General features: G+C 41.5%; 1 protein-coding gene across 1 annotated transcript; it reads left to right on the top strand.

The window, feature by feature from the left end:
- The first annotated feature begins 3,806 nt into the window (after nt 1–3,806).
- On the top strand, nt 3,807–9,922 carry klhl38a (kelch-like family member 38a). Its single transcript, XM_004548087.4, has 4 exons — nt 3,807–4,237; nt 6,628–7,984; nt 8,086–8,191; nt 8,386–9,922. The coding sequence occupies exons 2-4, from the start codon at nt 6,629–6,631 to the stop codon at nt 8,673–8,675; spliced, it is 1,752 nt and encodes a 583-aa protein (XP_004548144.2). The 5' UTR covers nt 3,807–4,237; nt 6,628; the 3' UTR covers nt 8,676–9,922.
- The last annotated feature ends 926 nt before the right edge of the window (nt 9,923–10,848 follow it).

Raw genomic sequence — 10,848 nt, 5'->3', positions numbered from 1 at the left:
GGGGGGGGGGGTCAAAGGAGGTTATTATTTAACTGAGACATTACTGAAATATAAAATTTATGATAATACACACAAACTTAGATATTTTGATGTAGCATATAATGATACTATTGGTGTTGATAAATGGTCCAGTACATGTATGTTTATATTATTTCTAACCAATTTCAGTACTCATAACACTTTTTTCTACAAGTCTCCCCTGTGTATCTAACATTCAGATCCACAAACCGTCGGCAAAATGTTGTCATAGTATCATTGTCCCACTTATGAGCAACTCTAGCTTCACAGAAAGACAATACAATAAAACACAGTGCAATACTTGCAGATAAATTTGGTTAAAAACATAAATTATCGCCTCTAATCTCTTGTTCTACATGATTGTCAGGTTTGCATCTGCACAACTCTGGATTGATGTGGATTTAACTACACAGTCATTTTTAACACAGGGCATTATAATTAGCTTAAGTAGCTTGAAATGCTGCCATCGTTTTCCTGTCAGACATAAAAGTGCAAAGCCAAAATGATCTGTTAAAACACTTCTATCACCTGAGATAATTTTTGGAAAAGAAATTCCTTCATTATTTAGGTCCCCCAATCTGTCTTTCTCTCATTTTCACACCATAAAAAAATCCTTTAGTGTGATAATATATCTTCTGTCCCAGTAGGTCTGTTATCATGTCTTTATTCTGGTCAGAAAATATATACAGTATATTTTAATATTTCAGTGAGTGGTTAATGTGATCATTGTTCAGCAGTGGAAACAAAAGCAAAATTCAGGTTTGAAGCCGGTATGATTAACTAAAAATAGAAAATCATAAATCTGTCCCTGCACCCTGACCTGGAGCTTTTATGAGTTGTTTTTTGTTTGATTTGCAGTTTTGTTCTTACAGGAATCCGACGTGTAAGCATGAAACTATCACTTAGTGACTGGTGACTCAGTGTAAGATTTCACTGCAACACCAAAGTGGCTTCTGCTCTTGGGTCATGATATCTGGCTTGCTGACAGCTCACTTTCTTGCAGCTATGTCATTCAATCTGCCTGCATGTAACTTCAGTTCCCTGTCATATGCCGCTAAGCAAACATGACAGTAATTCATCTGCCTGGCAGACAACCGGCATAACTCCATGGAGTGCAGAAAGGGGCTGCAGATTGAGAATCCTCATGACATTATAGCTCACAGATAATATAAGGAAAAGAAGGTTTAAATGTCTCTGTAAAGTCACACAAGACTGATTTGAAAAAATATCACAAGAGGCTCAATCTGATCTCTGAAGGAAAGGAAATCTTTGCACCCTATTTCTGTAACAGTGTTCCCCAGCCTTCTCTGGCGTGTGATCTCTTAAAATAAAGCGTTGTCTACTTGTGAAACACCTCATCTAAGGCTACAGTATGATATAAAAGCTGTGAAAACACACATTGTTTCTAAACTAGAAGCATAGAGATGGAAGAATAGTGTTTCTTTTTTTGAATTAAATATAAATTTTTTAAAATATACTGTTAAAGTTCTTCATAGTCTCAAGGCTTTAATGTGCAGGGGCTAAAGTGGGATTTAACAGCAAGGGGAAGCCTAAGTATGATCTGCTGTAGCCATGCAACAGCAAACAATGACTCACCTTAAAATAAATACCAAACCTGATTACTACTGTGAGCTGCAGAGGACATTTTTGCTTTGTGAACAGCGATCAGACCTTCTGTAACCCTGAGCTTTTCTCCTCTGCTTGTGTTTAATGTAAATAATAAAAAAGAAAGGAAACAAACTGTCAACTTTATTTACATTTCAAACCATCTCACATGATGTCTTCTCACAGCAGCAGCAGCTTGTTTTATTAAGTAATGTCTAATAATCAATTTTTTAAAATTTCTTACAACAGCTATTCTTTATGTACTGATCATGTAATTCCTCTAGAGACAGTACTTATTATTGTAAGACTCATTCACACTCTGAGTACACACAGGGGAGTCACAAAAAGTGATTAACTAATAAACTGCTTGTAATTTTATGAGCCTCACAGTTAACTCTCCACCTGCTAATGCACTGAGGTCCAGGCCTCAACTTTCAGAGTCACCGATCGCTATCAACAAAACATTTCTCTGTAATGTATTCTGTGCTTTTAAATTTGCATGTATTTTTGAAACTAGTACATGCTCATGCTAGTAGGTTTTGGTCCGTTTGTGTTGTTTTTAAAGTGATGTACTTAATCACAAAGAGAGAAGTTTTTTTAAAAATAGACTGGCAGATGTTTATGTACTAAAAATGAGTGACTGTAGCCCGTTGCTAGGTGATTGCCAGGCATGTAGTTTAGCTTTTGTGGATGTAAGTGATGTACTGTCGTGAAATAAAAAAGAAAAAAGAATGGTTTCATAAGGTGCTACAGGTGCACAAATGCTACAAAACAGGTAGCCTGCATTTTGTATGCATCATTTTATACATAATTAAACTTTGGGAATAGAAATTAGATGTTACTGATGCAAAATAAAAAATTATATGACACTTTTATAAGCTCTTATACATTCACTTTTTACTCTTCAAAAGAAAGCAATTCGAATCATCCACAATGCAGGTTATAGGGAACATACAAACTCACTATTTTTGCAGTCTGAAATATTGAAAATTGACGATATAGTGAAATTCCAAACAGCACAAATTCTATTCAAAGCAAAAAATAAAGAACTGCCAGGTAATATTCAGAGTATGTTTTTTTTGAAAGAAGGAAGTTATAATTTAAGGGGTTTTTGTAACTTCAAAACAATGAAGGTACGTACTACAAGAAAAGGCTTTTGTGTTTCTGTTCAAGGAGTGAAACTATGGAACAAACTGAATATGGAATTAAAGCAATGTCCAAACATAAAACTGTTCAAAAAGAGTTATAAAAATATGATCTTCTCGATCTATAAAGAAAAGGAAAATATTTAAATTAAGTGAATGTCTCTATTTAAAAACAAACAAACAAAAAATTCATGATGTGATATTATAGTATATAGTATATCAGAAATCTGTTCACTATTTTTATTACAAATTATATCAGTAAGGAAGCTGACTAAATATTCACTGATAATTTATGGGACAGGGGTGGGATTAAATAAGTGTATACTTCTTCCCACTCCCTTTCAACATGTAAATTAATCAGAATGTTTTTTTGTATGTAATTTGTATAGTATTTTTTTTTCTCTCATTTCTTTTCTAAATGTACTTGTATATTGTTCACATGTTGAAATAAATTACCAATCAATCAATCAATCAATCAATCAATCAAAGCTCTTAGAGATGCATAACTGCTAATAATAGGTCATTTTGGCCAGTTGCTATGTGGTTGTCAGGCAACATAATGACATCATTACACATAATTCAGCCTTTTTGGATAGAAATTAGATGTTACTGATGCAAAATAAAAATTATATGACACTTTTATAAGGTGTTATAGGTGCATAAATGCCAGTAATGGGTCATTTTAGCCATCATGTTGCCAAGCTAAGTGGTTGCTTGGCAACATGATGACCTCATGATATCTGATATAAATGTGGACCTCCACGTTTGGTTGCTCAACTCTTAAAGGTATGGCAAATACTTCTTGATGATTTGACACACACAGTGCAACGAGTTAACTGTCAAACGGGTGATTAATAGCAACAGTGGTCACGTCCAGTTGTGCACGTTCATGGACACTAACAGAAACACCACCACACCTTGAAAACTGAGCCCAGTTCTTACAGCTGTTTCTCCTGATCAAAGTGGCCCATCAGCACCGTTCTATATTTGACTACATCCTGGGTTACACACATGAGGAAGGGGGAAGAGGAGGAGGAGGGATGAACTTGGACGGCACTAGAAGACAGACAAGGGTTAGCAGCTCGGGGACACTTTGATGAAAGACCAGCCTGGGTGGGAACAATGCCTGAGTCAGGACCCTGTGATGGTTCCCCTTCCTGCGGCTATTGTAAACACTCCCTCCACTGGACCCTGGCTGAGTTGTTAAGCTGGCAGCTGGGTACCAAACAGCGCTGTGTCACATGAGAGGCCCGGCTGGAGTCACAGTGGCCCAGGATACTATTCTTAGCTGTAGGAATGTACACAGTGGCCTCATGGCAATCTCCACAGCGCCTAACTGGAAACCCTTCCCTGAGTCACTACCCATTTTCTCTCTGAGTAATGCTTAAACTGTCTTTCATTTGGAATTAATCCTTTTTTTCTGTCAAGACTGACGACTTTGGATAATATTGGTCCTCCGAGGACAGGAGGTAAGGGCTGAGCTAACCACAGATACTGCTGATGAACTGGAATCATCTTGTTCACACAGATGTTTGTCTCAAACTCCTCAGTTTAACTCCAGTTTTATTATTAAATCTTCAAATGTGAAATTTCTTTTGTATTAGCATAACTCTTAGTTAAGAATCTATATTTTCTGGTTAAAACGTTTCCTCTTGTTTATTGGGCATTTAAAGGAGTGAGTCATTGCATTTTATGACATTTCTTTATTTAGACTGGAAATGTTTCTCAAAAATATGATGCCATGCTATAAACTGTCTGTTAAAAGTGTAATAATTTAAGCTGCGTACATGATCAATTCATCACCATCACCACTGTTGACTAAGTGATGGATTATTTTTAAATTCAGATGCAGTTTATCATGAGAGGTTCTGCAGCTCCACCAGCAGCTCTTGTTTGAAGTCTGAGTTAAAACTCCCAGTCGTGAAATGCCACTCACAGCTATTGGCATTTAATAATATACAATAATGATTAGTGGTCTAAATATATCAGACAGGCTGGACCATGTAAGTGGGAGTAAATCGGTAGCTGGCACGGAGATGATTTGAAGACTTAATGTTGCTAATAGCCCAATGAAATTCATGCTCTTTAAACAATAGGATCACCACAAACCCTCCAGCCAGAGAGAGACACACTGGGACTAAGAGAGAAAACATGACATATAGAAAAAAATAACAAGAGAGACTGTGAGGCCAGTCCAGAGAGAGATGGGTTGCAGAGACAAACACAGATGGTCCGCTGATACAGTTCTGTTTATGTTAGTGATGATGGGCAGCTTGATTACTGAAATAAGCCCTAATGGCACACGAATCCTGTGAGATCATTTAGACAGGATTTGGAACAGAAATCTGTGTCAGTCATTCACATTAAAGACAGCTGCTACGTGGGAGGTTTAAGAGTTTGAGAGGAGACGAATAAGTGAAAGGCTTTGTTATGAACCAGATCACACGGTTTTCGAAGCATGCATGATTAAGTTGTTGCAAATACAAATTTATTAAAATCACACTTGTGAATCTAATTGGTGCACTTTGTGGAGCTCATGAATAAAGAATATTAGAGAGGAGGATGGATGGAGAACGGTTAGTAAATCAGGAAGGAGAGGATTAGAAAGGAGGAAATGAGGGCAGCTATCACGGTCCTGGAGAGTGAGAGGATGACTGAGCAATGGAGAAGAAGTGTACTGGTACTGATTTTCAAGAACAAGGGTTACAGAGGGATGAAGCTGATGAGACGGACTATGAAGATCGAGGAAAGACTTGTTGGAGCTAGGATAAGAAGAGATGTGAGGATCAGTGAGCAGCAGTATGGCTTCATGCTGAGAAAGAGCTCTACAGATGTGAAGCAGAGGTGTAGAGGTCGGAAGGAGTTGCACCGCGTCTTTGTGGAGCTAAAGAAAGCATATGAAAGGAGCAGCAGACATGTATGAGGTCACCGGTGACATGTATGGTAGGAGTGAATGATGGTTTCAAGGTGGGGGTGGGATGAGGGATTGGTTTTGTGTCCCTTCTCGCTTGCAGTGGTGTTGGACAGGTTGACAGATGAGGTCAGTTCATGAGCTATGATGTTTCCAGATGACATTGTGATGTGTAGTGAGAGGAGGGAGCAGGTGGAAAAGAGCCTGGAGAGGTGGAGGTATGCACTGGAGAGAAGAGGAATGAAAGTCAGGAGGAGCAAAACAGAATAATGTGTGTGGCCTCATGACCTTTTACACAGTGAAGCTGTGTAAAAGGTCATGAATGTGGATGAGTTTAAAAACCCGGGGTCAGCCATCCAAAGCAACAGACAGTGCTCAAGAGAGGTGAAGAAGAGTGTGAAGGCGGGGTGGAGTGGGTGGAGACGAGTGTCAGGTGTGATTTGTGACAGAAGAGTGAAGTGAAGGTTTACAAGATGGTAGTGAGACCTGCTGTGATGTTTAGTGTGGAAATGGTGGCACAAACAAAGAGACAGGAGGCTGGGCTGAAGGTGGCAGGGTAAAGATGTCAATATTTTCACTGGGACTGACCAGAAATCAGAGGGACAGCTCAGGTAGAGCAGTTTAGAGACAAAGCTAGAGGTGCAAGGCTGAGATGGTTTGGACACGTGCAGAGGAGGGACATTGGATATATTAGGAATACATGAGGAAAAGAGGAAAAACAAAAATGTTTGATGGATGTAGTGAAGGACATGGTTAGTGTGACAGAGGAGGATGGTACACAGAGAGTAAGATGCAAGCAAATTTTAAAAACTGTGGTCGTCACTAATATTTATGTAGATCATCACATCACACATCATCAGCATAGCCGGTCATCCACTTTCTCCCATTGGAAAACAAAAATACGACATCAGTCACAAAATGATTCCTGCTTTGTCATCCCTTGTGCAGAATGGCCACCAGACCACAAGATGTTTTCTCTTTCAAAGATGCTGAACTTCCCTCTCACCTACTCGCAAAGCTCAACGTCCTCCGGCAGGAGCGCATCCTGACGGACGTCCTGCTCTGCACTGAACACCAGGAGATCCCCTGCCACAGGAACGTCCTGGTGTCCAGCAGCCCGTACTTCCGCGCCATGTTCTGCAGTAACTTTCTGGAGAGCAGCCAGGCCCGCGTGAATCTGAAGGGAATCTCTTCAAATGTGCTCATTGGCATTGTGGACTATGTTTATACGGGCTGCATCACCATCACCATGGACATTGTGCTCCCACTCATGCAGGCAGCTTCCATGCTTCATTACGGAAGCCTCTTTGAAGCCTGCTCTGTGTTCCTCCAGGAGCAGCTGAGCCCGGAAAACTGCCTGAGCATGATCCGACTGTCTGAGATACTTCACTGTGAGAGCTTGAAGGAGAGGGCCAAGGAGATGGCTGTGAGGTCCTTCTCTGACGTGGCCGCTACAGAAGATTTCTGTGAGTTGTCTCTCCCGGAGCTCATGTGTTACCTAGAAGACGACCGACTTTGTGCTGAGGAGGAACAAGTGTTTGAGACCCTGCTGGCGTGGATCCACCATGACCCGTTCTCACGAAGGGGCGCAATCCACGATCTCTTCAAGAAAGTCCGTCTGCGCTACATCCACCCAACTTACCTCTTCCAGTTCATTGCCAATGATCCACTGGTGCAGAGCTCCAGCCTTTGCACTGAGATAATCGAGTCAGTCCGTCGCCTTATGCTTACAGTCAGCGCCAAGTGCAGCCGTGAGCTGAAGCCTCTGTGGACCACACCGAGACGTTATACCTGCAGAGAAACGCTGGTGGTAGTTGGAGGACGCAAAAACAACGAACAGACTTCAAGGGAAGCGTTACTCTATGACGAAAGGACTCAGCGTTGGCAGTGGTTGGCCAAGCTCCCCTTGCGCCTCTACAAAGCTGCTTATGTGTGCATTCACAGTATCCTCTACGTCCTCGGCGGGCTCAGCCTCTGCATGGCATCAGGCGACAGCTCGGTCAGCGCTACAGTTTACACACTCTCCCTCAAAACCAACCAGTGGAGGACTGCCGAGCCCATGCTGGAGCCACGATATGCCCACCAAAGCGTCTCATACCTGCACTTTATTTTTGTGTTAGGAGGCATCGGTGTAGATAAGCGCATCTCTCAGTCAGTAGAGAGGTATAACAGTATGTTTAACCAGTGGGAGGCCATGGCACCCATGCCCACAGCCGTGCTTCATCCAGCTGTTGCAGCCAGTGATCAGAAGATCTATGTTTTTGGAGGGGAGGACGCCATGCAGAACCCAGTCAGGCTGATTCAGGTAAGGAAGGCTTCAGTCAAAGTTAGCATTCAGTGAAGAACAGCCTGCGATGCTCAGGAAATCCAAAAAGGCTGATTGATGGTGTTTGTGCTGTTACACAGGTGTATCACATCGGTCGCAATCTGTGGTCCAAATTAGAGACAAGGACTGTGAAAAATGTTTGTGCTCCCGCCGCCGTCATAGACGACAAGATCTATATCATAGGAGGTAAGGACGCATTTTTACTTTTAAGAAACTGAGAAAAAATGTTGTTCTCAGCAGCTGTTTTACGCTAAAATATGGACTATATATAATATATTGCCTATAATATAGTTTGACTCATATTTCGACCTGCTTGGTCGACTTTGGGATTTGTTTACTATATGTAATTTACTATGACTTACCAACCATCTAATCTCCAGGGTACACCACGCGAATGATTGCCTACGACACCAAAGCCAACAAATTCTTCAAGTGTGAGAACCTGAAGGAGCGACGAATGCATCACAGTGCTACAGTGATCAACGGCAAGATCTACGTCACAGGTGGACGCATCCTGAATGGCCACGACGTCATCGAGGACTCGGACTGCTTCGAGTGCTACGACCCAAAAACAGACGTTTGGACCTCTAAAGGTTCTCTGCCATACAAGCTGTTCGACCACGGCTCTCTCCCACTAGTCTGCGTTTCCAACAGACCAAACCCACCATGACCCACCATCTAATCACGGCTTGCTCCTTTTTATTGTAATCTCCACCTGCCCTTTGCCATTATTTATTGGCTTCTAACAGAAATGGGAAACCATGTCAGAGTGACACCATTCTTTCACGCAGCTCAGTAAAGCGGCATTTAAGGTCGGGCTGACTTTCATCTGCATCAGAGAAGAAGAGCTCAGCTGGCATGCAGAGGTGTCATTTCTAAGCATCTGGGGCGGAAGTGAACCGAGAACCCCAGAAATGATGAGAGGCAGCTACTCGGACACGTATGTAATCCAAACAGCTCTTTAAAAGCTGTTTCCGCAGATGGATACACTTGTATAAAGCAAACTAAATTGTGTTAATACTGTATTTTCCAAGATATTTGAACACAGCCTGTCACTCTGCAGGGCAGCTGCACTTAACTCTTGACAAAACTGAAACTGGTTAAATAATTTGCACTTTATAGGTCAAAAAATAATACATTCCTTCTTGACCCTGATGTGTATCAGAGGGAACTGATTAATGAGAATAAGGGCTACTGCAAAGTTGTACTTGCTCTGATGTTTGGTGAAGTTTTGCAAAGAAGAACTTTTTTTTCTTTATTCCAGTCTTGGGGGGTTGATTTTCAGTTAAAACCCAACAAAGCTTGTTCTGTTTTTAAGATGTCTGCTTAAAACATGGCAGAACCAGTATGCAAAGATGTGACGTTTTGGATCAGTCCAAGATCTGTGAGCAAATATTTCAATGGTGGTTTACATTCATATTTCACTGTGCATGCAAATGTCGTTAGATAAAGACAACCTGTGGCCTGCTGTGAGCGGCCATGAGTAAAAAATGTTGTTAGAGATACTTTTTGTGTGTTTACAGGCTACATCAGACTGCAGGGGCAACCTAAAGGTGATCTGGCACAATCACACCAACTGATCTGGAATTCATTTTTTTATTCATTTGGGAAATCATAGTCATACAAAGAAATCCTTACCTGTCAAGACTTTGATTGCCATTACATCCCTCTGTGTCCTGCAGCCCTCTTGTCCCTCATGGAGCATGCATTCAGTGTTTTGCTCCAGCCCTTGGTAGCTCCATTATTGGACAATTTGTGGTATACATCTTAATGTTTGAGACTTTCTCACGAATCAACTGAACAATGCATTGCTGCTACTTGCACATTAAGAGACTTCCTCTTTATTTTTGTATGCGGTATTACTTGTACGATGTGCATAAATGTTGTGTTTATGTACTAAAGAGAGAGTCAAACTTCTTATTTGTTGCATTGATTCTTTCTGCGCATAAAAACAGATCAGCTGTGGCAAAATCGCATCTTAGTTCAGCTTCTCGGTCTTCATTTTGAGCAGGCTCGTAATTTGCCTGCAGACTAGCTGAGTCACGACCCCCTCGTGCATGAGGGAACACCATCAATGCAGAAACATGTTCCGGTTGTCAGGTGACACATTTTCTCTCCGTACATCATTTAACACCAGTGCAAAACCCATTAAAATATTGGGATGTTCCTGGAATGTAGTGAATGCATTTCTTTATGTGAGTGTCAACCTCTTGACCCTTCAGGGCACATTCTCCTCATGCAGAGCATCTGGTATGAAGGCTTCATATCCGGTTACCACTGCCCCCCTGAGAGGCTCACTGTTTGCAAGGTATATGGCCTACTTAAAACTAGCCCTCCAGCAAAGCTGACCTTAGGGGAAGAGATTTGGGATCAGATTTCACTCTTACGCTTTAATGCTTGTCCATTAGTGTTAGTGGAAATGCTGAAACTTGCCTACAAGCACTAACCAAATGGAAATTTCATCACTGTCTCTGAGTTAAATGGCTCCTTGTTAGCCTGGTCCCTCTAAATGCCTCTCTGTAACCCTGTGTGAATGCATTCAACAACTCGTGCTTGCAAAATGAGCTTAATGTCTAAACTCAAAATGCTGAATCCACCAACGCAGTGACTTTTCTGATTATGTCACCGGCAGTCACGTGCTCGGCTCAGTCAAACAGAGCAGAATGTAAGAAAGCCCAGTGAAACCTTCCACTGAGCTGCTGCTCACACAGCCTTCTCAGATTGTTTACAGACTCTGTGTTTGCTCAATACCTTTCCATAGATACCAGTGTGTGAGGGTCACCCTTAAGGGAGGCTGTGGCCTGGGCAGGTTATTTTCAGTATCTGTTACTAACCCATTAAGG

The sequence above is a fragment of the Maylandia zebra genome, linkage group LG22 (genome assembly GCF_041146795.1).
Source record: "Maylandia zebra isolate NMK-2024a linkage group LG22, Mzebra_GT3a, whole genome shotgun sequence".
Lineage (NCBI taxonomy): Eukaryota > Metazoa > Chordata > Actinopteri > Cichliformes > Cichlidae > Maylandia > Maylandia zebra.
This window is presented reverse-complemented; position numbering and strand designations above follow the sequence as displayed.

Excerpts from the sequence above, each read along its gene's own strand:
- klhl38a (XM_004548087.4), top strand. The coding sequence starts at position 6,629 with ATGGCCACCAGACCACAAGATGTTTTCTCTTTCAAAGATGCTGAACTT. Across the intron at positions 7,985-8,085 it reads ACCCAGTCAGGCTGATTCAG|GTGTATCACATCGGTCGCAA; the intron begins GTAAGGAAGGCT and ends GCTGTTACACAG. Across the intron at positions 8,192-8,385 it reads CAAGATCTATATCATAGGAG|GGTACACCACGCGAATGATT; the intron begins GTAAGGACGCAT and ends TCTAATCTCCAG.